The sequence below is a fragment of the Equus przewalskii genome, chromosome 19 (assembly GCF_037783145.1).
Source record: "Equus przewalskii isolate Varuska chromosome 19, EquPr2, whole genome shotgun sequence".
Taxonomy (NCBI): Eukaryota; Metazoa; Chordata; class Mammalia; order Perissodactyla; family Equidae; genus Equus; species Equus przewalskii.
This window is the reverse complement of record NC_091849.1, coordinates 24,458,432-24,484,501: the sequence shown is the minus strand read 5'-3', so window position 1 is coordinate 24,484,501 and position 26,070 is coordinate 24,458,432. Positions and strand designations below refer to the sequence as shown.

Here is a 26,070-nt window from a genome sequence, read left to right as displayed (position 1 = left end):
TCATTCTCTGATGCTGATGAAATGAGACAGAAACAAACAAAAACAAACAGCAACAAAACATTTCATAATCTTGGCTAAGAACAGACAATAGGAAAAGATCACTGTGTAAACCACAAAAATACCAAACACCTTCTACTAAGTAGCATGAGGGACCACTAGTTTTACAGCTTCAGTTTCATTCTATTCTTACTTTCTAAATAAAATTAAAATATCCAATTGCAGAATTATTCCCTCGCTTCCTGAAAGCAAAACCCCTACTAATTCAACTACAGGAGACTTCCTGGTGATCTTTGGCTAGAGGGTATTGAAATAGGTCATAATAAAATATGACAATACTAACATCATTTTGACCACATTTCCCTGGGTAAAACAAACAAAACCACTCAGATAACCCTAAAACTATTTAAGATAAAGTCCAAAATCTTTAGTCTGACAATCAGAACCAATAACAATTTGACCTTTTAACCTATCACTCCCATCTCTTCACTAATCACTTACTTGGGCTTCCTAGACTGGAGATGACTATTTCTAAGAGGCGTTAATGTCGCATTTGGCAGACATCCTTCTGAGAACCCTGCCGAGGAGTATCCAGTAATAACAAACACAGCATAACTAGTTTAACGATGGTCTTAATATACATGGTTTAATAGAAATGACAGAATTCAATTTTATTTATAAAACAAAAGCAGTCACTAACTCCATTCTTCCCTGTGAGATTTTCCCATTTTCCCTTAGAAGGTGTATTTAGTCGTTTTTATTCAAGTCCACATCCTCGCTCCGTCCGACCCCCCCATCAACAACCCTCCCCCCACCTGCCCCACGTAGTCTCTTCTTTATCTTTTCTTCCTTTTTCATAGCAAGAGGACCATTTATAGAGAGCAAAGACATCGTTTTCATAAGATAAAACAATAGAAATTGCAACATAGAACTATGTTGAGTAAAGAAATACAATATTTATCCAGGGAGCCACACGTAGGCGACGAGGTGGCCGAGTGGTTAAGGCGATGGACTGCTAATCCATTGTGCTCTGCACGCGTGGGTTCGAATCCCATCCTCGTCGTACAGTTCCCCACTGTACTGTGGGAGTGAGGTTTTAGCGCTTTGTGAATAAGACACTTCTCAGGTAATTGCTGTTAAGGGATGCCGGGGAGGAAAAAAAAGAACTGACGTGACAAATAACTTTCATTATCAATAACCTCCTACTTATTTATCCCGTTTTATAGAGTATTGGAAGGTTAGAGATTTACGTTACACGAAGTTTATGAGAGAGTTAAGAATCAAGCTGTATTCCCTCCGCCCAGGTAGAGGTGCGCCAACCGCTTCTCCAGTTTCTCCACGGCTGTCAAAAACTCAGATTCCCGATCCTCTGACTTTCGTTATGCTTGTTAACGCCCTGCCTAAACAGCCTTCGACCTCCCTCCTGCCTGCTGTTCAGTGTTGCAAATTACACGCAACGGGGACATTTTGTCAAAATGCCCATGTTTCCTCTGCACCCTCGACACAGTTAAATCAGTGTCTCTGAGAGTGGGGTCCAGTCGCCGGTGGGGTTGGAGGTGTCACATTGGGATGCATCTCTTGCGTCGAGGACCACTGGCCATGCTCTTCACTCATCCGCCCCTCTCCTGCCCGCCCCCCCCCCCGCCCCCCCGCCCCCAACATACACACAGACTCCTCAGTCTTGGTTCCCCTGTCTCGGCAATTTTTGTCGAATATTCTTTGCCTTTTAAATTCCAGGCACATTTCTAGGTCCAAGGTTCTCTCTTAACACCTTATCACTTCTTACCCTCCCAACCTCTCCGTCAAACTCGAGCTTTATCTGACCACTGGTCCCCGCCTCCCGAAGCAGAAACTGTCCACATGTTCTGTTTTTGCTCATGTGGTTCCTTCCGCCAGGAAAGTCTCTGCTCACTTTTGGCAAAATCCTTTTCCCATGAATCTGCAAACGAAAGCATCCTGCTCCTCTTCATATCTTAGTTGAATTAATTCAAATCAAAGATCTTTTCCAAGCGCTCCAGCCTCTCTCTCTCCCTCCTTTGATCATCTTTTGCCACTTACATTTTAATTTTAGCACATAATCCCGTAAAATCTCCCGTCAACTGTTTTCACCTTAAACTACAGCGAGGACAGGGATACACAGTGTAGAATAACAAAATTTGAAGGGTCTCCTTTTACTATCTGTCTCTATTTTATGGATGAGGACACTGAAGTAGAGACCACATAAACTAATTGTTAAACAACAACAACAACAACAAAAAATCATGTAACCAATATTTCCTTATTATGGTTCATGGGAACAAAATTCTTTTAGATCAAGTGGTCAAGGCAGTGAGGTCTCTCCAACATATTCAAACCCTGTGACTAGGATGGTGAATTTTGATACCTAGAAAATTCTTCTGAAGTATACTTGTCTTAAGCTGGTGGATCTCCCAAAACCTCATGAGACTGAAACCTAAGAAGCATGAATTTTGCTAACAATATATGGCTCATATGGTATATATGGTTCAAAGATGGTTTGCAAACTTTAATCCATTTAATAGTGGAAACAAAAACTTGGGAGCTGATGATCCAGATTGGAGGCCAAAGAGGAGTCTTCAGGAATTGGGTGTTATGCTTTACATATTTTGCTTTTTCACCAACCAACAATCAGAGATAATTGATGTTCTGGACGCCTGAGCATCTTACCTTCCTGCCCATCCTTTCTCACTTTACCTTCTTTGAGAATGAGGTTCAAGGGGTACTACCCTCTTATATCCTTGTCTCCCCAACTTTGCACATTCAACAGATATTTATAAAGTAAACACTTAAAGATGTATTGTGTATGTGTGTGTGTGTGTGTGTGTGTGTGTGTGTGTGTGTGTCTGTGTGTGGTGGTGGTAGGGAAAAGAATTAAAACTTTGTGCAGGCAGAATATACCCAGGGTATTGGTCACTCCTTTTAATACACATCAAATTAAGTGTGTCAATCTCTTGTCTTGTTCTAAAGAAGGGAGGGAGACCTGGGACACTTTCCCCTCTGCCCCTCACCTCTTTCAAACCCAAGGGGTCTGTTTCCTCTTAACTACTAAAGAGGGAAGGAAGGAAGAATACATTAAATAGGAAAGACCTAAGCACCTTAGTTCTTTCTTTACAATATATCCAGAATCAAATAATTTCTGACCACTTCCACTGCTGCCACTGCAGTCCAGGCCACCATGAATCAGCGTCCTGGCTCCTCTCCCTGCTTCCTCTCACCTTGCTCTGCTACAATCTATCCTCAAACCAACAGCCCCAAGATTCTGCTGAAAGCTAAGTCAGACGATGTCACTCATCTGCTCCAAACCTTTGACCCTCTCCTGTTTCACTCAGTGTAAAGGCCAAATTTAACTCATGGCCCCAAAGACATGATCTGCTTCACGATGGTCTCTCGACCTTATGTTCTTTTACATTCTCTCTCTTGCTCAATCTCTCCCAGCTACCCTGGCTTTTTTTTTTTTTTTTTTTTTTTTTGCTGAGAAAGATTCACTCTGAGCTAACATTTGTTGCCAATCTTCCTCTTTTTTTTTCTTTTTAATGTTAGCCGCCACGACAGCGTGGCCACTGACCGATGAGTGGTGTGGTTCTGTGCCCAGGAAGCAAACCTGGGCTGCCAAAGCAGAGAATGCCAAACTTTAACCACTAGGCCATCGGGGCTGGCCCCACCCTGGCTTCCCTGATGTTTTTGCACACTGCAAGCACAGTCCTACCTCTAGGCCTTCACACTTATTCTTCCCTCTTCCTGGAACTCTTCTTAGATATTTACTTGGTTCACATCCTTACTTCCTTTGATCAAATATCACTTCTACTGGTACTTCCTTGACCACTGCTCCCTATCCCCTTCCCTTGCTTGACTTTTTCCACAGCACCCACTACCTTTTTTTTAATCAACTTTTTATTGAACATCTACTATGTACCAGGCATTTTTCAGGTGCTTAAGATACACCATTGAAACAAAAGAGAAACATATCAATTATATTATTAGTGTCTATATTATTAATAGATAATATGCAAATAAGCCATTTTTTTTAAAGATTGGCACCTGAGCTGGCAACTGTTGCCAATTTTCTTTTTTTTCCTGCTTTTTCTCCCCAAATCCCCCCAGTACATAGTTGTATATTTTACTTGTGGGTTCTTCTAGTTGTAAGCCATTTCTAATAACGGAAATTAGTATAATTACTTTGACATTTGTCTGCTAATAAGTAGTAGACCACACTCCTAGAGGCATTGTAAATCAGAAATCCTTGTTGGAAGATCATTGGCAATTCATATCAAAAGCTTTAAAGACATATATATTCTTTAACTCAGAAATTCCACTGCTCTGATTTTATCCCAAGAAAATAGGACATATGCAGATATTTACCTGCTATAGGAATATACACACAGAGCTCTTTATAAGAATGAGTAGCAGTAACAGCAGAAGTGTATAATCAGTAAGGGATTGGTCACACATAGTATATTACTTCTAAATAATAGAAGACTACAGACCATTAAAATTATATTATATAAGCACATCACAATGGAAAAGATTGATAAAGTTGCTAAATAAACATTAAAAACTATCACTTGGCCAAAAGCATCCCATATCTAAACAAAAATATAGCATGTTAAAATACAGCAAACTGGAAAAATTTGTTATCTGTATGATATGCAAAGATTGTCTTCAACTTTTTAACCCATCTCCCCTTAACCTGGCTGAGTGATGGACAAAGGGGAGATGTCATGTAAATGTTAACCTCCTCTGTCTTTATGATGTTTAGTGCTTCAAAATTCAAGAATGGTGGGGATCTCCTACCAAAAACCAGGAGGGACACACTGTAGTTGCAGAAAGTTAGATTTGCTGTCTTGTTGCAATGAGGGAGATAAAACACCATGGTAAATTATTAAGTGACTCAGCAATTCAATGATTAGGTATCTTAATGACCTTTATCTAGAAGGTGAGAGGATCAAAGCAGAACTATAGCTATAATTGGTAAAAAAAAAAAAGAAAGAAAGAAAGAAAAAAGCAGCAGTCACTCATATTACCGAGGAAAGAGGGGATGTTTGATTATTTTTGTTCTTTGGACAATGTTCTTCTTCTTTTTTATCAGTGCTCAGACATGATTATGGACTATTTTTGTTTTTATTTTGCTTCATAATGCTGACAAAGTGGCCTTGTCTGTCGGCATTCTTTGAAATTATTTATGTTCAACAGGACATGACTAGGCCTTAGTTGTGAGTGCCAGGCCGGCTTCTAGCAACACCGAGGCCTAGCTGTTAATGTCAGACCAGTTCCTGGCTGTCAGGGGCTGCTTTCCTCTTCAAAATGCATGTAATTTATACATTTGATAGCTTATTTTTAATATGAAATACAATAAGGTTTAATATTAATAGGAAAGGATTAATGATTTCTAAAATTCATAAAACTGCATTGACTCTTCTTATGATTAAATTATTGGCCTCAATTCTTCATTCCTTCCTGTACCAAACCCTATGCCTAATAACTTCTCAGTTCCTCTTTAAGAGACGGACTCTCCTTCCAGGCCGCTTGTCATTGGGTTGGAACATGAGAAAGATTTTGGCCACTGTGACATTAGCAGACATGAGTCAAGCAGGGCTTTTAAATATACCCTCATGGTTGGGCCGGCCCTCATGCATCCTTGCCATCTTCACGGGAGGAATTTTCCTCTGGGTAGCTGGTGTCCTTTCACTCATAGTCCCAGGATGAACATACTTCAAACTAGCAGAGCTCCTGCAGCGAGGAGCTGAGGAGCCAAGCGGAGCTGTCCCCACAGCTCAAAGTACAGCCTTAGCTAAGCTTAGCTCAGATCAATCACCTTCCGATGCCTGAGTAATAAATGCTTGTTGTTATATGCTTTTAAGTATCTGTGGGGTTTTTTGTTATGGAGCAATAGGTGAATGAAACACATAGTTTTTTCTCCTTCCAGGTCATAATAAAAGTCCTTACATTTTTGAACCTCTCTCCTCTAATATATAATTTACTTACATATTATAAAATCTACTCGTTTTTCTTCTGTTCTCTGTGTTGCTCCCTTCCCCTCCTCCTACCCCCCAAATCTCTTAAGGACACCGATTTTTGTGTACTTTGTTCACTGTGATCCTAGAATCTTAGATCTTACATCCTAGAATCCTAGAGCTTAGACTAGTGGCCGGGGACGGAGATCGGAACCTGGTAGGTGCTCCATAAACATTTAAATGTATGAATCTGCTCTTTTGCTGTCCAGCAGGGCCCAACTCCCAGTGTTTGTAATCCACACCCAGGAATCTTTCTTCTTTATTTCTGTTCTTGTAGTCACTCTTTTCATCCATCTCTAAAGAGTGTTTGGTTATCTTTTTTTGAATCCCCTTCTCAAAGCAGAAAGGCTTACACTTCTACAGGAGGGTGCATATGTTTTTATTCTCTGGATTTTGGGACAGGCCCCTAGGCTTCAATGACTATTTAAGGTTCAGGATGTGTGCAGATGGCCCTTTTCCAATTTTCTTCTCTTTGGCACTTTCCAGTCTGGAAAGGCTGTCTTTGCCTTTTGGTATCCCCTTGCTGTTAATGCAGGAAAAAGGAGAAGGAAAAAGAAGACAGAGGGAAAGAATTTGTGTCAGGAAGATTTTTATCTTCTTGGATCACAATTTACACTTCCATTAAATGCCTGGGGAGGGTGTGCGCCTCCAAAGAAAGTCTGGGTCATCCTCTGGTCCAGAGGATTAAATGCTCGCCAGGGAGAGAGGAGGAAGATCTCGCACATTCTTGGGAAACCAGAAAAATGCTAGCAACATAAGTATTTCTTAATTGTATCTTTGTTCGCTTTAAAAGATTGCTCTTCTTTTGAGCTTATATCCTTTCTCTGGTTCATAAAAGGATATTTAGCGTAAATGGTATGTTTTACAAGGAAGAAAGCAGGGAGTGGTTTTATACAAATTAAGATTTTGAAACTTTTTTGGTTTGAGAAATCTCAACGTCTGGGAATCAACCTTCAAGCCTCAACTTTTGTGTACAATTTGGATTCTACAGATGACTAGAGGGAACCAGAGTCACATGGGCGACTAAGAAAGAGCCTGGGGAAAGGAAGAGGCAATTACTACCTTAATATTCATTGTTCTGACCTAACAAAAGCAGTCATGCACCCCATGTGATTTGAACCAATATTCAGACCTGGAATCAAACACCATATATTTCACCATGAAGTTAACAATTGGAAATTACTGTTTCTTCATCTTAAATTATTATTAAATTCAGTTTATTTAGGCATGCATGAAAATGTGTTTTTATATATTTTGCACAGCTATCTCCTCTGTCTTCCTGTTTGCATACACACTCTGTGAACAGTTGGGCTCTTTAATGAGCTTAATATTTGTGTTCTGTAATTTAGGTTTGAATATGAGCTGTTTTCATCCTTTTGACAGCAACAAAACCAAAGGAAAGAGGAAGTTAAGATGGATAGTGAGGGGAGGAGAATACACATTCAGTAACATAGACTCCCGCAGCAGCTAGAACTTCGAAGGACACAGACTTAGACTAGAAGAGAAATGTGAAGGGACTGTAGCCCAGGGCGAAGCCAGTGGGAAGGGGGAGCAACAGGTTCCCCACTGTGCTAGTCACTGGGGCCTGGCGTTCGTCTGAGATTCAGCAGTTCCAGAGAGCTCGGTTTACAGACCCGAATTCCCTTTTTCAAGAAGCTCGGGACAAGCCGAGCCTGTAAAAATGAAAATGGGGCGCTCAAAATCCAAATTTGGGGAGAACTTGAGAGCCTCCAAATTATTGGAAAACCTTTCAGGTTTTGACTTTCAGCCCCTCTTCACCCCTGACCTTGGTTCTCCCAAGGCTTTTGAGAATGACCTCTTTAGAGTAGAGAGCGAAGAAAGAAAAGGGTTCTGAAGACATAAGTAACAGGTGATTCCCCTTCCCCCAGGAGAAATGGTAAGAAGTTTTCACAAGAGAGCATGAAAAGTTAACCACGAAGGGATTCGAACCCTCAATCTTCTGATCCGAAGTCAGACGCCTTATCCGTTAGGCCACGTGGTCCACGGGATGCCGACCTTGCTGTAACCACTTAAAAAGTACAATGACCTTTCTGCCCCGTCCTGAGTCCTACGAGTCATGTAATGACAAAAAGGCCGCGGCGCCCGCGCCACCTGCGCTTTTCGTCATTGGAAAATGGAACCTCGAGATTACGCGGGTTATTTGGGGCCACGGAGTCGGCCCTTAGGAAGGGTAGGGACTGACAATGATTTCGGTCCTGGAGTATATAGGGACTCCATGGAGAGAAAAGTCGTTCACTCTACGACTCCCGAGCAGAAAACCTGGAGTTTATGGCACCTAAAATATGGCAAAATATTGCATATTGTCTGCACGGACGGATATTTTTTAATAGGCTAACTCAGAGTTTCTTCCCTATTAATACTCACCACATTCACCATCTTCAGACCCGAGGTACTTGGGATGTCGGCCCGGACTGTCGTCACGGAAACCGCACCCAGGAAGGCAGTCTTCCTAAAGTCAGCGTCTCTACGAATATCTTTCTCTCCATCCTGCGTGGATATCTGCAGGCCCCCAGGCATAACAATTTCCCCCTTCCCAAGCTCTTCTAGTACTTTCTCTGATGGTTATAATATGACGTTTGAGCACTTTTGACAGTATGTCTCTAACGAAGAAAGGAATGCTTTTCTCGGTGTTTCTCAGGGGTTTAGAGAGCTCCAGGGCCATTACTATTATTTGAGGCTTCCACATCTTAAGAAACAAACACTACAGTAGGACTACAAAAATAGTGACTGTTCACAATTTTTAAATTTAACAGATGAGTCAACACAAAACATGTTGCATTAAAATCATTCTATGGACGAGGTGTTTATAGAATTTATAATGTTCTGTAAAGTGCTTGGCCTAATAACGTGATACAGATCTAAAGTTATATTTTGGATTGCTTCTTTCAGGCTTGTCAGTGAATCTGTGTGACCTCAGGCACCTTGTTTGAAGATAATGTCAGCAGTCCACACATGAGGCGTTTCCTTGATTTTCTTAAATCCTACACTCACTGGGCGCGTTGGCCCTCCTGGCTCACTTATGAAAGGTCTTGGCTTTTCTTGACTAGTAAATTAGCAGCTTCTGGAGCACAGAATGAGGCCTTTTACATAGTCTTTCTTTCCCTGGTCACAGAATAACATCTGGCAAATAGTAGCAGTTTAATAAAAATGGGCTGAATTTCTCAAATACATTTTTTTTTGAATTTTGCAATCATCTTTAATGTGGAGATTATTAGCAAAAAGATTCTTCTATCCTGCAAAAATCTGAATGTGGACTTTTTCTTCTCTCTCTTTCTCTCTTCCGGGAAGCAGGAAGACGGTGGCTAAAGCATCATGGGTAGTGTCGGTGGAAGTGGTTAAATTCTGGATACGTTCTGAAAGATTTGCTGATTGAAGTGAGGATGTGAGAGAAACAGACAAGTCATGTATATCTCCAAGATTTTTTGCTACAACAACAAAGTTTCCATTTACCGAGATGGGGACCACCATAGGAGCAGCATTTTGGGGTGCAGTGTGAGTGTGAGTTAGGATCAGAAGTGCTGTTTGGACATGTTAAGTTTAAGTTGTGCATTAAACATGGAGTGGAGCTGACCAATATGGAGTGGTCAAATTAAGGTGATATATATATTTATATATACATGATGAATATATATATATAGTGAATATATATATTGAGGTGAAAAAAAGTATATTCTAAACCCCCCATCTCCTCTCTCCCATCTTAGAAGAGAAATGACTTGCTGAAAAATAAACCAATCAAGCTCTGTCCACTCATTTGGTTCCTCCCTCCTTCTCAGGAAGCACAGGAGGGAAGTGGAAGGAGGAGATGGCAGAGGAGATAGCCAAGACTGAAGCATCTGATTTGGCGGAGAAACCACCATCTTTGAGAAGATCATTGGCAAGGAAATCCAGCCAAAATCATTTTTGAGGATGACTGATGTCTCATTTCCATGACATTTCCCCTCAAATACCAACATATTTTCTGGTGATACGCAAGTAAACGTGTATCCCAGATATCCGTAGCAGATGATGAGGAAAGCCGTGGACATTTAATGATTGTTGACAAGAAATGTGCTGCTGATCTGGGCCTGAGGAAGGGTTATGAAGAGCAGTGAATGAGGGTTCAGATGGGAGACAATCTGTCACATTCATCTCCATGTTCTTGGAGGCGGGCAGATGAATTGGCCTCCTGGTTTAGCAAGCTTTAGGGATAATTTTCTCTTTTCTAGGCAATGATCAAGTGGGCAAGTTTCAATATGTCAAGTAGTACACTTATTTTTGCCTGTATATGGAGAGATTGAAGAAATAATGTTTTTAAAAAATACATTATAAAAGACATTTGTTGCATGGTTTACCGTGAAAACAAACAAAAACTAAAAAAGAATCAAGGACCAGACTACAAACTTGAAAACTCCAGAGACTTTTTTCTAATGAGAGAATTTGATCATATTACTCCTTTGATCAAAATTGGTCATGGTTTCCTACTGCCCATAGAAAAACAAAATCTAAACTTGTTTGTATCAAATACTCCCTTCCTTATGACCGGCCCTTTCCCTATCTCTTCTGCCACAACTCCAGCCTGTATTGTAAGACCTAAAATTTTAAGTGCTCCCTGGACATCTTTGAGCCTCACAAGGCCCCCAAAAGGCCTAACTGTGAGTTCACCTGCTCTCAGCAGATACTCCTTCCACCAGGCCAGCTCCTCTATCAGCCAGACCAGGTGCCTCCCGCTGGCTCCTCAACCTAATGGGTTTCACCTCACTGTTAGCCCCTGAAACTATTAAAATAAGACAATCACATTTTCTGAAGGGAACCAGGGGTCACCCCACCCTCTGGTTACTACAAAGCTTACCTCCCACTGTCCCTGCTGGTTCACTCTGCTTGGGAATCTAACCCCTGTGTGGCTCCACATGGCATGCAGTGTCCTCCTCTTCCAGGTAGCGGGTATATGTGACTAGTAACCTGCTACCAACCTCATTTGTCCAGTGTTGAGTGTCATGTGTTCGGCCATCTCATATTATTCAGGCAGAGGATCCCTTCTTCGCCAACAGGGTGAATAGGAGGTGATCAGGACACAGCCCCTTTTTTTCCTCTCCAAATCCCCCTTCTACCATCTCCGTCACCTCCATATTCTATCACATTGAATTTTCTGTAGTTCTCAAGAAATCCTTAATGATTATGCCTCCTTGTGTTTCTTCTGCCTAGAATCCTCTTCTTTTGGACTTCCTGGCAAACTCTTACTCATTCAAGTTTGACTCAAAATCTACCACCTTTTCTGAATCAGGCCACTGCCAGGGCAAAAAGTTAACGGAGGAAATCGATTTCCCTCAGTTTTCACGTATCTCTCTAGCCATGGTGATGACCCTTCGTCATACTCTGAGAATTAAAATACTAGAATGTTCACGTAGTTGCTGGGTAATGATGATGTTCTCTACCTGAAGTAGAGGGTCATTATGAAGCAGGTGATCACATATTTAAAGTAAACATGAAGATTCATGTTAAGTACCTGGTGTCTGATTTAGAGTCCACTCCATGGCTGGTCACATGGTAGGTATGTAACCAGCTCCCTTTACAAACTTTGGGCTCCATTTCTCAAATGGACTTTGGAGGACAAGAAAGCCCTCTCTAGTCTTTCCTTTTGTATATCTTTTTCCTGCTGTGTCTGCACTTTTTCCTTTGCTGTGATAAATCTTAACCTTGAGAATATGTTGAATCAGGTGAGTTCTTTCAGTGAATCACCCAACTAGTGGGTGGCCATGGGGCCACCAGAAACAACCATCATTTCTACTTGCTCCCACTGCATTTAGTGTATAATCTTTTTTAAAGAAATATCTTAATTGTGCTATGCGTACTTACATGTATTCTTGTTTAAAAGCATGTCTAGACTGTAGGCTACTTAACGCCTTTTCTTAGCACCCAGCACAGGATCTGACATAAATCCCTTAATAGGAATCCATTCTGAAGGAAAGAAATATAAAACAGTCCACACATATACTTTAAAAAATAAGCACAGAGAATAGTTCTGTTACAGACTGTAAAGGAAGGTAGAGGATAGAGACACATTTACCAGTAGCGACTGCAGAAGCGGTTTTCTCAGGTCAGAGTTCAATCGTGGCCACCAAAACTGCACTCTGCCTTAAACTGTTACTTATTTACTCCAAAGATTAAGACTCTGGTAGTTGAAAGAATCTGTACCAGGATGGCCAAGAGGATATCTAGTCGATCGCCTTATCACATGGCCACAACGACCTAACAAGTAGTGCTTTCTGAATTATGTAGAGAAGGAAATAAAACTCCATACCTCAGCTTCCACCCCTACCCTCACCCCTGCACTCAGCGTATTTCAGCTTTTTCCCGGCTTCATGGCGCAATAAGAACTGTCATGATAACTGGTGGCAACAATAGATCGGTCACTTTGGCAACTAGAAGAAACCTGGTTTACTATGAGAGGACATATTAGTTAGTGACAACTGAGTATCCATGAACGACATTCTTACCTGTAGAGGACGTAATTTCACGTTTATTTTCAGGAAATAATTTTAATTTCAGAATTTTTTCTTAAAGAAGGGCTCCATTTCATTTTGTTTCCTTATTGTGACACTAAGCTACAGAATTTTAACTGAAGAGGAAAAGAAGACACCATAGCAGAGGATGGTTTCGATCCATCGACCTCTGGGTTATGGGCCCAGCACGCTTCCGCTGCGCCACTCTGCTTCTCGCTGAAGCATTCTTATAACAACATTGTTAACTGTACTCAGAGGCGATTTACTCACTAGCTTTTAGGAAGTCTGCGGAAGGTCGCCTATTTATTTCAATATCTTGGCTACCAAAAGTTGCCAGTTCTCTTTAGGATAATGTCGCTACCAGAAACAAGGAGAAAACAAAACTGGGAGTAGAGAAGCAAACATTAACACATTGTTACTGGGCGCAGAGGTGGGGGGGTGGCTAGACAGTCAAACGAGAATCACAGGTTTTAATAAACAGGGAAAGAAAACAAACCAGGAAAGGAACCCGGGCTTCCGCGCGGCAGGCGAGAATTGTGCCACGGAATCACGAACCACGTATTCGCCTTCGGGAAGAAAACTCTTTTAGTCAGATTTCTTTCGGTTGGAGATAGAGACGGTGATGTCTCGCAATTTTTAAACTCCTCCGCAGGTGGCTTTCGCTTCGGAGGGGCTTTGCCGCAGGGAACAGAAATGCCAGAAACACTAAAGGGGGCAGCAAAGCAGCACTCTGCATTCCAACGAAGATTGCTGCAGTTCTGGGCATGTGGGACAAGGCTCTTGTGCAATCGTCCGAACGCATCCCAAGCAGCAAAAGATAACCAGTCAAAAATGTGAATTTCTTTAGTCTGACGCAGTTGTAAAAAAAGATCCGAAAATTCCCAATTGGGGACGCAGACCGTGCCGGAGACGCTTCCGCAGAAGGCCCCCTCGGCGGCCGGGTAACCGAGTAAGCAGTGACGTCATTCCAAAGTGGGCTGCGAGGGGCGGGGCCGGCAGGCTGAGCGGACCTTCCCGCCTGCGCGCCTTCAGTCTTCAATTAGGTCCGCAATCCGCACATATAAGGAAATTGCCTAGGTTTTTCTGTCGCTGTTTTGGAGTTGCTCTGAGCGGCGTTATCATGTCTGGTCGCGGCAAAGGCGGAAAAGGACTGGGAAAAGGGGGTGCTAAGCGCCACCGGAAGGTCTTGCGGGATAACATCCAGGGCATCACCAAGCCGGCCATCAGGCGTCTGGCCCGCCGTGGCGGCGTTAAGCGCATTTCTGGCCTTATCTACGAGGAGACCCGCGGGGTGCTCAAAGTGTTCCTGGAAAACGTGATCCGAGACGCGGTCACCTACACCGAGCACGCCAAGCGCAAGACCGTTACTGCCATGGACGTGGTTTACGCGCTCAAACGCCAGGGTCGCACTCTTTACGGCTTCGGTGGTTAAGTTGTCTGTCTTCAACTAGTTACTACATCTAATCAAAGGCCCTTTTCAGGGCCGCCCACGTATTTCCATAAAAGAGCCTAGCATTTTTATTGGAATGTTTTGATGTTTCTAGCTACTAAGTGCGTAGCTTGGTTGCGTTTAAAACTCGTCCCGTTCTAAGACAGCTGTAGCTTTAAGACCACCTATTTGAAAATGGGGTATTTTATGGCATTAAGCTTACGTACGTTGTTGCCTTACTTAGTGTTCAAGTGTAAAGATTTTTGGATTACTGTTTCTTTTGCCGGTGAATGTCGCGTAGCATTGTTCACTTCTCCAAGAAGCTGCTTGCTTAGTGCTCCAGTACTTAAGTCGTGTGTGCGTGGTTTTTGAGTTCTACGGAGAAGTCGCATTTAACTGCCCGGAGGTAGCGGGGCGATCCTGCCCTCCCGCGTCCCCTGCGCAAAATGGCGGAGAGGGCGAAGAACAAAGAAAGCCCGCGCGCCGGCGGCGGTAAGGGGCGCCCCGGAACAAAGCGACTCTGTGGGCGGAAGGGCGCGTTGCCCTAGGCAGGAGCGCGAGCTCCTGGACCCGGGTGGCCGCGCGCTGCTGTGTTTCCTTGGCGAATCAGCCTTTGTTGTAGAGGAAAACACATTTGGGGAAAAATTAAAATACACACTTGGGGAGAGCTGGCAAGTGTTCAGCATAGAGGCTAATATATTTCTGACATCCTATTATGGAAACTTAGGATGTTACTTAATGATCAATGATATATAAATGTCACCTAAATTTGTCAAGTGGACGTGATAGCGTTTTTTTTTTTAAAGTATACATAGAGGCATCAGGATATTTCACCCCAAATTATTAGGTATGCACTATAAAAAAAGTTACATAATCAGACAACGAAAACAAAATTCCCTCATATCTATCAGTTAGTTCACATTTAAAAAAATCCCTATTTTATGCCCCAAATATCTTAAGAGTTCAGATTTGCTCAGAGGAAGATGCCAGCACGCCTTTGGTTGCCTGAGGTCTCTTTAGGTACAACAGTTTTCTCCTCTTTCCTCAGCCCCACTTCTTGTTTTGGACATTGATTTGCTGGAGACCTAACCTTTAGAATGTCCTTCTGGTTTGGCTTGTTTCCTAAATGGGGTCATTTTACTTGACTTCTATACCCTGTATGTCCTACAAGGTAGAAGTTATTTCCATAGACGTGATTGAAATCATGTTAATTTTGTTGTCAAGGAACAGATTATAGATGCTATGTATAGGCTATTTGCACATCAGGGGCACATGAGGTCAGGCTTATCCAAATTCGAGATGATGGATTGATCACTGGTTTAGGGAGATTAATTCCATTGTAAAATCAGGTTTTCCCTCCCTATGGTCAGCAGGTAATCTGTACGGTGATACTTTGACTTCGGGAAAATCAAGGGAGCCATTTTGAATCTCGTCTAAAAGATAGGGACTCTAGTGCTTAAATAAGAAAAGAACCAGATGTTATCGGAGCTAAAGCACCAGTTTGAGGAGATAAAGTTATATGAGGATAATTTACCAAACAAACAGCACTGTTCTATGCTCTGAGAATTAGAGCATTGAATAACAGTGAACAAAACATTTCTGTATTTGTGGAGCTTATATTTTATTGGAGTGGGGATAAACAAACTAGGTAAAACAGATAGTGTGTCACGGTGCTAAGTGCCCTGCGGATCACTGAAGTAGGGAAAGACATCAAGTGTGGAGGAAGGAGGTGATGTTTGAAATGTTATGGTCAGGAAAGGCTTATGATAAAGTGATGGTTGGGGAAAAACGATTGAGAAAGGGAAGTTCCAAATAGAAGGAAGACCAAGAAGGAAAGCCTGGAGGCAACAAAGAGTTATGGTGGCAGAGGAGGGGTGAGGTTGTGTGGAGGAAAAGGAGATAAGGCCTGAGAGGCAAACGGAAGTGAGCACTTCCTGTGTGGACTTGTAAGCCAGTGTAATACTTTGACTTTACTCTGCCTGAGGTAGGAGCCTTTGCAGGGTTTTCGGCAGAGGCTAGACATGATCTGATTTATATTTTAAAATGATCAGATGTGCTGGTGGAGAATAGACTGTGATGGGGCCAGGGCAGGAGTGGGAACGCAGCTGAGTGATAACAGTGGCTTGGCCCAGTGTGTTAGTGTAGGAAGCTGTAAAAAGTGCCTTGATTCTGTATATATTTTGAAGTTAGGGTTTCCAGTTTTTTCCTGAGCTAGTGAATGTAGAGTATGAGAGAAAGAAAATTCTTGGATGATCTCAGTGATTTTAGCCCCAACAACTGGGATAGAGATGCCAATTGCTAAAACTGGGAAAACTATGAGAGGAAGATGTTTTGGGAGAATCAGAGGTTTAGGATTGGCTGTGCGTCGTTTGAGATGCTTGTTATATACCTAAGAGGAATATATGAAATAGGCCGTTGGGTATATGAGTCTGCAGTTTAGGGAAGAAGTCTGGGCTGGAAATCTGATTGGGAGTTGTCATGGTATAACTACCATGAGACGAAAAAAGCCACAAGATCGGATGACATCTCTTAGGAAAGAGGGTTGATGATGAAGAGAAGCAGTTCAAGGACTGAGCCCTAAGTCAGAAAAATGAGTGTTTGCTCTATATTCATGACATGTGAATTCATAACTTAGAATTTTACAAGTGCCTTCTTCTGTAATTCTCCCTCCCTCCTGTGATTCTCAGAACAAGCAGAATAAATATTATCCTAAGATAGGATAGGGGAAATAGGCAAGAAATCTGCTTTACTCCTACCCTCCTCTGATTAGCTGAGCTGATTCAGAAACACTTTTTCCAATTTTGAAATGCAGGGATTTGAACAAATCAGTGGTTCCCAAATGCTCATCTATGGATAGTGTTAGTATGTGTCAAAGTTTTCTCCATTCTGTGTCAAAATGAGAACATTTCCTTAATATTAAATTTTAGTGTAGTAAATTTTCCTTAATATTAAAAATTAATTCAATTTCTTTGGTATAAAGGGCCAAATTTATTTAGCATAAAGATTTCTTATTTTAAAGTTACCACCCTTAATACCGTCGAGGTGATAAGAGGATAATTCTTTCATGAAATAAGACTGATAATAGTCTTCTAAATTGTTGGCAATGCTACGTCAGTCTTTGGGGGTGGCCCTAGCTTTTCCTAGTCTGGGAATGATTGTAGACAACGATTTCTTGATTCTCTTTGAGTTTTAAAAGTGTAGCTACTTTTTTGAAGATGGCTCTTCATTCTGGCCAGATACTATAGGGAGGTTGGGCAAAGGGAGCAAGGGGCATGGGGAGAAAAAAGGGAAAAAAAAGTTAATAATCAGCTCTTATGTGAGTTCCCAGGGTTCCTTCCTTATAACCAACACATCTGACTATTAAATGAGGTACTCAGTTCTAGGGAGGCACCAGAAGGTCCCTGGAAAATACGCCACATATTACTTGAATTGGCAAGCAAAGGCAGGGAAGTCTGACAGGCACTAGGTTGTCCTCAAAACAGTTCAGGGGAAAGAGATGGTTCTAAAGAGGGGTGTAGACTGTTAAAAGGGATTTGCCAGACAAGGAACCCTAACTGGTGTCAAATGCTAGTAGGCTTTTTGGCCCACTGCCTTGTTCAAGGCCTCAGGACTCTGAGATTCCAATGTGGGCACCCAGGACACTTTCCTTATGTCACTTCAACCAGAGGCTGTAGCCACAGCTAAATTTTAGAGAATGTTCTCTGTGCAGGCACCATCTTGAGTGCTTTACTTGTCTTCTTTTATTGATCACCCCAGCAATGCTATGTGGTAGTAACTAATTACTATTCCCATTTTAGAGGTAAGGACATCCTCACAGAGGGTTTAAGTAATTTGCCCAAACTTAGCATTCAAACAGGCAGTCAGGACTGTGTCAAGTCCTGGGGGATTCCCCCTTAAACCGTGCTTGTTTCTTTCTTTCATGAAAACATTGTCTTAAAATTTATATAAAATTAGCTTTGGAGAGCAAGAAATGAATGTCTTAATTATACATGGGGTTTAAGGAATTTTCTTCACAAGCCCCATTACAAAATTGAGTCACTTATTTCATGTTTACAGCAATCTCCTATGTAGGCATTTGTAGATTAAAGACGTAGCTAATAAGTAGAAAATGAAGTTTTTGAACTCAGGTTTACACTGCCAACACCCATGGTTTCCCCCACACACCACAGTGCCCAGAAAAGGTAAACTTGCTGCCAAGTGTTCCTTAGGTTCCAAGTCTCACTATATATATATATTTTAAAGGAAACTGGCTGATGGAAGGACTTTGTTGTGCCCTGAAGAACAGGTGTATCTTCTGACCAGTTTTACTTTGATTCCAATGCTCTATTTTTCCTTTCACCCTATTTCCCCATTCCTGTGATTGCAGCTAGCCTCTCGCTTGCAAAAATCTAACAAATAGTGTGGAAAGAGTCCTTTGAATTAGACAGACAGGGATTCAGATCCCAGTTTTATTTATCTATGTGTGTTAGAGGCTAGTTACTTAACCTTAATTCCTCAGGTCATTCAGCTGTAAAATGGGAGATTCCATTTCACAGGCGATTGCAGGATAAAACCAGCAAGTTGCTAAGGAGGGGCACCCAAATGTTGATTTCTTGTAACCCTTCTCTCTTAAAATCCTAGGAAATAAAGAAGCAGCTGTGGACAACGTCATTCTAGGACACAAAGGAGAAAGTTTAGGAAGAGCTGGGAATTCTCAGGGCTGAAAAGTGAAAAGGCTGACAGATTGAGGCAGATTCCTATCTTTACCCAGCAGGAATCACAGGTGGTTGAAGTAACACTGGAGACTTTCACTTGCTTCCTCCTCCCTCATGTTATCTTGTTGCTTGTAGTGTCTCTTACACCCTTGTATATTAAGCTGGGTAGAAAATTCTAGTGGATGATAAAACAGAGTTCCTGACCTTGCCAAGAGGTAATAATGAGCTACGTGAAATAATCCATGAACGATGTTTCCTGTGAAATTAGTGGACTTGGAAGGACGCGCGTATGACAGACTGGCAGAGATGTGCTGTGGATTAGAAACACAGGCTGCACAGGTGGTTTCTCTCAGTGGCATCTCTAGCCATTTGCAAGCTAACATAGCAAGCTCCAAAATGTTTTATTTTTTCAAGAATGCTCTTATCTTCTCACTTTTGTTTAGACTTAGGAGCACTCAAAATTGTTTAAGACTCAGTGTTTTCCCCTGGTTACTTCCGATCAAGGGAAATCAGGATGACAAAATGAAACCAAAACTGGAAAAAACACGCTCGTGGTGGAAACAGCTCTAGATCAAAGAGATCAAAACAGAACCCTAGGATGCGTCTTCCTTTAGTAATTAAGCGTAGGAGCCAAATTGAACACACTGTAGTTAACTGAATACAGATTTACTACTAGGCGTTCCTTACAAATTGTAACAGAAAATAACGTGTCCCAAAATTTTAATAAATTTCTACTACATTGAGTGCTATAGCCATTTTCAACCTGTTTGGAGAGTTACAGATCTTTGAGAGAATGTGGGTGGCTCTTAAAAGAGCCTTTTGAATCCTTGGCGCTGTTACAGATACCTTTACTTGGAGCTGGTGTACTTGGTGACAGCCTTGGTGCCCTCGGACACGGCGTGCTTTGCCAGCTCCCCGGGCAGCAGCAGGCGCACGGCCGTCTGGATCTCCCTGGAGGTGATGGTCGAGCGCTTGTTGTAATGCGCCAGGCGCGACGCCTCGCCCGCGATGCGCTCGAAGATGTCGTTGACGAACGAGTTCATGATGCCCATGGCCTTGGACGAGATGCCGGTGTCGGGGTGGACCTGCTTCAGCACCTTGTACACGTAGACAGAGTAGCTCTCCTTGCGGCTGCGCTTGCGCTTCTTGCCATCTTTTTTCTGCGCCTTGGTCACTGCTTTCTTAGAACCCTTCTTCGGGACCGGAGCGGACTTCGCTGGTTCAGGCATGACAGAAACCTAACCAATACTTCTAAACTAATACGAGCAAAATACCTAGCTAGCCAAAACCCCTAGTATTTGTTTGATGTGTATGCAAATTAGGGATCGAAAAGTGAGGATTTCTGATTGGTTATTTTACTATCTTCACTTCTGATAGGCTCTTTTTACGCCAACTCTCATTGGCTCTTCCGGTAGCTCCAGCTTAGCTAATTTGACCCTTCAACTCTGCGCGCTCTATGTAAATTAGAAGGGGCGTTGTTTTAGACCTTCCTTTTGATTGGCTGGAATGTGTGTTCGGTCACTCGCATAGGCTGTTTTACCAAACCGGCGCAGCGTATAATAGTGTAGCTTGTTGCACTTTGTGAGCTACAATTTTTGCGGTTCTTTTTCTGTTCTGTGTGTTTCAGTATGTCTGGACGCGGAAAGCAGGGAGGTAAGGCTCGTGCCAAGGCCAAGACCCGCTCTTCTCGGGCCGGGCTGCAGTTCCCCGTGGGCCGAGTGCACCGCCTGCTCCGCAAGGGCAACTACTCCGAACGGGTGGGGGCCGGTGCTCCCGTTTACCTGGCGGCGGTGCTGGAGTACCTGACGGCCGAGATCCTGGAGCTGGCGGGCAACGCGGCCCGCGACAACAAGAAGACGCGCATCATCCCGCGCCACCTGCAGCTGGCCATCCGCAACGACGAGGAGCTCAACAAGCTGCTGGGCAAAGTGACTATCGCGCAGGGTGGTGTGCTGCCCAACATCCAGGCCGTGCTTCTGCCCAAGAAGACCGAGAGTCACCATAAGGCCAAGGGGAAGTGAATCAACTGATAATACCAATTTGTGCAGTTACCACCACTTATTTCATCCAAAGGCTCTTTTCAGAGCCATCCATGTTTTCATATAAAGGCTTGTAACTGCGTGGTTTTGAGCGATGCTCTTATGTTTTGTTGTGGTTACTATCTGTCCATAGCCATGACACCTCATTCACGGCAAGTTAATAGGTATCGTGGTCATTTGTGGCTCTATGGTGCTTCAGTGTGGTTTAGGGAAACGGAAGTTTTACGAGAAAATGCTTAATATTATAAATAAAGGTTTTATTATAGTTAGAAGGAAGAAAGTTAGAAGAACGTTCATAAAATCTTTAGATAGACTAAGTCCGTCAGTGTTCAGTAAGTAAAGTATTTCTTCAGAGAAAAGGGGAAAACCAAACATAAGGAACTATTCAACTTGCAAGTGAAACTAGTATTTTACTCTGCGGCCAAGAGGCGGGTCGGGGTGGTAGCATGGAAAGTCACTTAAGACTCACTGAACAGCAAAACGATAGAACTGGTAACAAATCGATAAACCAACGCGGGCTTTTCAACTTCTGAACTGAAGCAAAACCCCATCTGGGATACCATAAGGAAGTCAACCAACATTTGTTGCGCAGAGTTCTTTGCCCGTCATCTCCGGGCGGGGCGCTTTACCTGTGATTTCCCAGGCACTCCAGCCAGGAACCCTGCCGTATAGGTCAAAGACTTCACAAAGTGGAGATAGGAATTGGCAGTCCAGGCTACTGGAGGTTCAGTTCAGAAAAAGTAACCGCCTGAGAAAAAAACAAAATACAAGTAAAGGTGTCCTCGAAGTGTGGTCCTCAAAATTTTAGGCCCCATTACATAGATCTACTGCATCAGAAGTGGCATCTTGCACGACCCCCAGATGGTTCCCTATCTACACTTGTAATGCCCTGACTACAACATTAGAAAATTACCTCCTTTGAATTGCAGACCTTAAAAGAGAGGGGATTGGAATGTAGAGTAGTTCACCCAATCAGAGTCTGTAGTAATTAACCAATCACCTCGTCGGCTGTTCAGCCAATAGTTTTACTGCGCGGGACTTTTGAAAACGCGCTAAGGCCAATCAGAATGTTTCTGAGGATATATAAAGATAAGGTCTTCCCCCTTAAGGCTTACGTGTGTTCCTTCACGTTTATCTGAAATGGCTCGGACTAAACAGACAGCTCGTAAGTCCACCGGTGGCAAGGCGCCCCGCAAGCAGCTGGCCACCAAGGCGGCTCGCAAGAGCGCGCCGGCCACGGGCGGCGTGAAGAAGCCCCACCGCTACCGGCCCGGCACGGTGGCCCTGCGCGAGATCCGGCGCTACCAGAAGTCCACCGAGCTGCTGATCCGCAAGCTGCCCTTCCAGCGCCTGGTGCGCGAGATCGCGCAGGACTTCAAGACCGACCTGCGCTTCCAGAGCTCGGCCGTGATGGCGCTGCAGGAGGCGTGCGAGGCCTACCTGGTGGGGCTGTTTGAGGACACCAACCTGTGCGCCATCCACGCCAAGCGCGTCACCATCATGCCCAAGGATATCCAGCTCGCGCGCCGCATCCGTGGGGAAAGAGCATAATGCTGTTCTAGCACTGACTAATCCAACTAAAAGGCTCTTTTAAGAGCCACCCATTTTTTCTCAAAAATAGCTGTGATTGGCTTACTGTATGGCGTTTTTCAGGTTGTGTTTCAAACGTTTCTTGAGATCTTGTTCGAAGTAGTGTTACTTTTTGAACAAGTCAAGTTTAGGGGGAGGTTTACTCTCAAGTTACTGAGTAAACATGCTGGGTTTGTTTACTAGGAGTGTCATGGAGTTGCAAAGTCTAGTTCTTCCCTAATGTTTGCCTGCTCTACTGCCTTGCCACCTTTGTACACCGTAAGTGAGTGGATCATGGGCAGAAGTTGTCTGAAGATAGGAACTTTGGCTCTGGCAATGGGATGTAAATACAGAAGTTAAGAGTGTAGCAGTTTTGGCTTTCTTGTGTGATGTTAAGGCGTTTACACAGTGACCAGTAAGAGCATTGTTTTGCTGATAGTTGATTTCTCACATAACATACTAGACTACTGGAGCAGGATTTGTAGAGTTTATTGGTGGCAGAGCCCTGATGATGGCTTCTACAGTCTTGGGATTCACGCTGTGGTCTACCACTAGCAGCCTGAGTACCACTTGTGGACTTGCTATAATAGATTTTCAGGCTCCACCCGGGCCTGCTGAGTCAGGTGACTCAAGAACACTAGTTAAGAATCATATTTTAAAAAATGGTGTTCTTTGGTTTCGTCAAGAACAGCCCGTCTGAACTCTCACCAAGAGTAAGCATTTGCAAACTGAGTATTTGTTTATGTAATAGAATTAAATATTTTCTAAAGCAGTTGCACGTAGCAAGGTGCACCTGAGACAGTTTGCTTTCATTGTAAATCAGTGTTCTCAACTGTTGACTGCACGTTGCAGTCAATTGGAGGTTTCATAGAAATATTGTTGTTTGGGGTCCAATCAGTATCAACTTAATTGTAGTCTGTAGCAGTGGGCATAGGCAATAGTAATTATTAAAACTTGGGTGCTTTTAACAGGTAGCTCGGGCCAAGACCAGATGCTACGTGAGTTCTAAACTTATCATTAGCTCTTTTTTGACCCCAGGCTTAGCAAGGGATTACCTAATGGAATCAGGCTTTCCTTGTAGTTTCCCTTCAGAGAGAATATACTGGTCCCTGAAAGAGGACTTTCTGGCTTGCTTGACTGTTTATCTCACTGCAATGAATCAAATAGCCCCTGGCTTCTGTAGCAATTTCTGAGGACAGAGCTGCTGTGAGTCTATGATGAGAAGTGGAGCTGCTTTCAGTGGTTAACAATACCGGCTTGTCAGGGATGCTACAAGGAGGACCATCCTGGACCTCTTGGCAGACAACCCGTGGATACTTCTGTGCCATCACATTGGGCCTTTCCTGTACAGAACAGCACGAGGTCTTATGTGGGTATTCAGCTGGTCTTTCTCCATGGCTTTTATTTATTTAACAACTTATCTTTTTTCAAATATTGTTTTTTAAAACTTTTATTAAGTGACATTTCAGAATATATGGAAGTAGGGATAATAGTTTTATCAACCTTATGTACCCCTCACCCGGCCTCAACATCGTCACTACTGGCCAAATCTGTTTTATCTCTACATATTTCACCTCACTGCCTTGATTGTTGTAAAGGAAATCATATAATTTCTTCTCTCAATATTTTAATACATCTGCTATTTTAAAACCTAATTATGCTGCCAGGATTACTTCCCCAACAAACATTTCTTAACACTGATGAATTTTAAGATTTATTTACTCACATATATTTGTTGAGAGTTTACAACGTGACAAATGTTGTTCTGTGCATTGGGAATGTACTCAGAGAATGAAACAGACAAAAAGCTCTCCTGGAATTTATATTTGAGTCTGGGATAGACAGACAATACATTAGGTAAGTAAATACCATATATAATATGTTAGATGTGAGGAGAAAAATAAAAGCAAGAATAAGGAGTGTTATGGGGAGTTGAAATTTCGATAGGGTGACCAATGAAGCTGGAACTAAGAAGATAATGTTTTAGCAAAGACTTGAAAGGAGAGGATGCAAGCTGTGGAAAGAGAAGGGAGAGTGCTGAGGTGCCAGAGTGGCTGTGTGGAATGAGCAGGGCACAAGAGGAGAAGACGAAGGCAGAGAAATAAATGGAGGCCAGATCAAGTAGGGGCTTGTAGGCCACCATAAGAAATTTGGCTTTTGCTCTGAATGAGATGCAAGGCCTTGAGAGGAGTGGAACATAGGAGTTTTTGTGTGTGTCTCTCATTTAAGCCATTTCCACTTTATTTTTAGGTAGTCTCAATTGTACTCCAGTACAGAAATTAGGACTCAGTTTTCTTTCTGTTTTGTTTTTTCAGATCTTGAAAATAGAAGCTGATTGGAGCATTTTATAGTTAGGGACAAAAAAGAAAATCTACAAAAGTCAGTTTGGGGTTAAACTTGATCCCGTATTGTGGTACTTCAATTTACTAGTTTGATGGCCACAGGCAGAATGTTTACCCTCAGGTAACAAAATGTTTATCCTCAGGTAACAAACTAGATTTATTTGGATTGCAAATTGGAATGTCTTCAGGGACCGGGAAAGAGGTCCTCGTATCAGGGACAGTGAGCCACCCAGCTTTATTTCACTGGGTCACTCAGTCAGTAGCAGCTCTTCTGGCTGAATCCATGCCCTCTGACTGTCAGATGCCAGCTCCATGTTGCACTCTGTCATTGTTATATCATTTGCCAAATACAGACGTGAACTACACCTGCCTTGGGAACAGTCCAGGTGGTAAAAGATTCATAATTTCATTAGTTCAAAAATCTGTAATTTGGTGCCTAAATAGATTATTTTATTTAATCCGCACTGCAACTCTGTGAGTTGCAGGCCATTATCAGCCCAAATACAATGATAAGGAAACTGAAGCATAGTAAAGCGAACTGCCTCGTGCAGGGGCTCATTTGCATAATTCAGTCATGGACCTTATCTCTGGGGCTAGAGAATGGATGGACACTGTGTGTTACATACATATTTTTATTTTACTTCATTCATCCATCCATCCATTTGGTGAAGATCAAGGCTGCCCCAGGGAGATAAGTCCAAGTTGCCCTGCCTGCATCCTGCATACTGATCTATATCACCCTCTGGGAAGCGTAGCACATCCTGACTTAATCTGATCTGATTTCTTATCTAAAGTTATAGGACCACCCAATAACCAGACCCCACCTACACTGCTACCATTTTAACGATTTTTTTTCAGTATCCTTCCTTTGTCTTGTAAAGAAATAACTCACATACCTATGCCTTATAAATTTAGCTCTGTCCTCAACCCACTGCAGCTCTTACTGCCCATGGGTCCTGTCCCCATGCCTGCAGCTCTTCACTGCCCATGGGTCTTGTCCCCATGCTACTCCATGCTGTTCTCTGAATAAAAGAGGACTACTGCCAGACCTTAAGAGTCCAAGAAATCTTTCTTTTGACTCCTCGGCTCACTGAGCCTGCATCACATTCGTCAAAAGCCTTTTGAGTGATTACTATGTGCCCAAAAATGTTCTCGGTGCTGGAAATGGAGCAGTGAATATCATGGGCAAAGTCCTCTCTCTCTGTGTGGAGCTCACTGACATTCTGGTTGTGGGAGACAGAAAATAAGTCTAATATTTTGGTAGGTAAAGAAGCTTAAGAAAACAGACCAAAGGGATTTAGAACTGCCAGGTGGTGGATAGTTGTAATTTTAAATGGGGTGAGTGGGGAAGACTTCACAACTGAGATGAGATTGAGCAGGAGGCATGGCAAGAGATTTTCACATATTGAGGTACATGGAGTAACTATTAGGGTTCAAAACTGATTCGGCTTGAACTAAAAAGCCTGAT

The 26,070-nt window shown here is 42.8% G+C and overlaps 4 protein-coding genes, 3 non-coding genes and 1 pseudogene across 7 annotated transcripts; 5 read left to right on the top strand and 3 right to left on the bottom strand.

The window, feature by feature from the left end:
* Positions 1-978: 978 nt before the first annotated feature.
* On the top strand, positions 979-1,060 carry TRNAS-GCU (transfer RNA serine (anticodon GCU)). Its single transcript has one exon. It is a non-coding gene; the product is annotated as a tRNA-Ser (tRNA).
* Positions 1,061-7,955: 6,895 nt separating this feature from the next.
* Positions 7,956-8,028, bottom strand: TRNAR-UCG (transfer RNA arginine (anticodon UCG)). Its single transcript has one exon. It is a non-coding gene; the product is annotated as a tRNA-Arg (tRNA).
* A 1,824-nt stretch (positions 8,029-9,852) lies between these two features.
* LOC103541126 (adenosine 5'-monophosphoramidase HINT1 pseudogene) lies at positions 9,853-10,316 on the top strand (annotated as a pseudogene).
* Positions 10,317-12,668: 2,352 nt separating this feature from the next.
* Positions 12,669-12,740, bottom strand: TRNAM-CAU (transfer RNA methionine (anticodon CAU)). Its single transcript has one exon. It is a non-coding gene; the product is annotated as a tRNA-Met (tRNA).
* Positions 12,741-13,509: 769 nt separating this feature from the next.
* Positions 13,510-14,019, top strand: LOC103541129 (histone H4). The gene has a single exon (XM_070584273.1). The coding sequence runs from the start codon at positions 13,650-13,652 to the stop codon at positions 13,959-13,961; it is 312 nt and encodes a 103-aa protein (XP_070440374.1). The 5' UTR covers positions 13,510-13,649; the 3' UTR covers positions 13,962-14,019.
* A 5,283-nt stretch (positions 14,020-19,302) lies between these two features.
* LOC103541127 (histone H2B type 1-C/E/F/G/I-like) lies at positions 19,303-19,881 on the bottom strand. Its single transcript, XM_008507862.2, has one exon. It carries the CDS (start codon positions 19,879-19,881, stop codon positions 19,501-19,503), a length of 381 nt encoding a protein of 126 aa, XP_008506084.1. The 3' UTR covers positions 19,303-19,500.
* A 399-nt stretch (positions 19,882-20,280) lies between these two features.
* LOC139077288 (histone H2A type 1-D) lies at positions 20,281-20,745 on the top strand. Its single transcript, XM_070584271.1, has one exon. It carries the CDS (start codon positions 20,281-20,283, stop codon positions 20,671-20,673), a length of 393 nt encoding a protein of 130 aa, XP_070440372.1. The 3' UTR covers positions 20,674-20,745.
* Positions 20,746-21,810: 1,065 nt separating this feature from the next.
* Positions 21,811-22,295, top strand: LOC139077287 (histone H3.1). Its single transcript, XM_070584270.1, has one exon. The coding sequence runs from the start codon at positions 21,832-21,834 to the stop codon at positions 22,240-22,242; it is 411 nt and encodes a 136-aa protein (XP_070440371.1). The 5' UTR covers positions 21,811-21,831; the 3' UTR covers positions 22,243-22,295.
* Positions 22,296-26,070: the final 3,775 nt, after the last annotated feature.

Excerpts from the sequence above, each read along its gene's own strand:
- LOC103541129 (XM_070584273.1), top strand. The coding sequence starts at position 13,650 with ATGTCTGGTCGCGGCAAAGGCGGAAAAGGACTGGGAAAAGGGGGTGCT.
- LOC103541127 (XM_008507862.2), bottom strand. The coding sequence starts at position 19,881 with ATGCCTGAACCAGCGAAGTCCGCTCCGGTCCCGAAGAAGGGTTCTAAG.
- LOC139077288 (XM_070584271.1), top strand. The coding sequence starts at position 20,281 with ATGTCTGGACGCGGAAAGCAGGGAGGTAAGGCTCGTGCCAAGGCCAAG.
- LOC139077287 (XM_070584270.1), top strand. The coding sequence starts at position 21,832 with ATGGCTCGGACTAAACAGACAGCTCGTAAGTCCACCGGTGGCAAGGCG.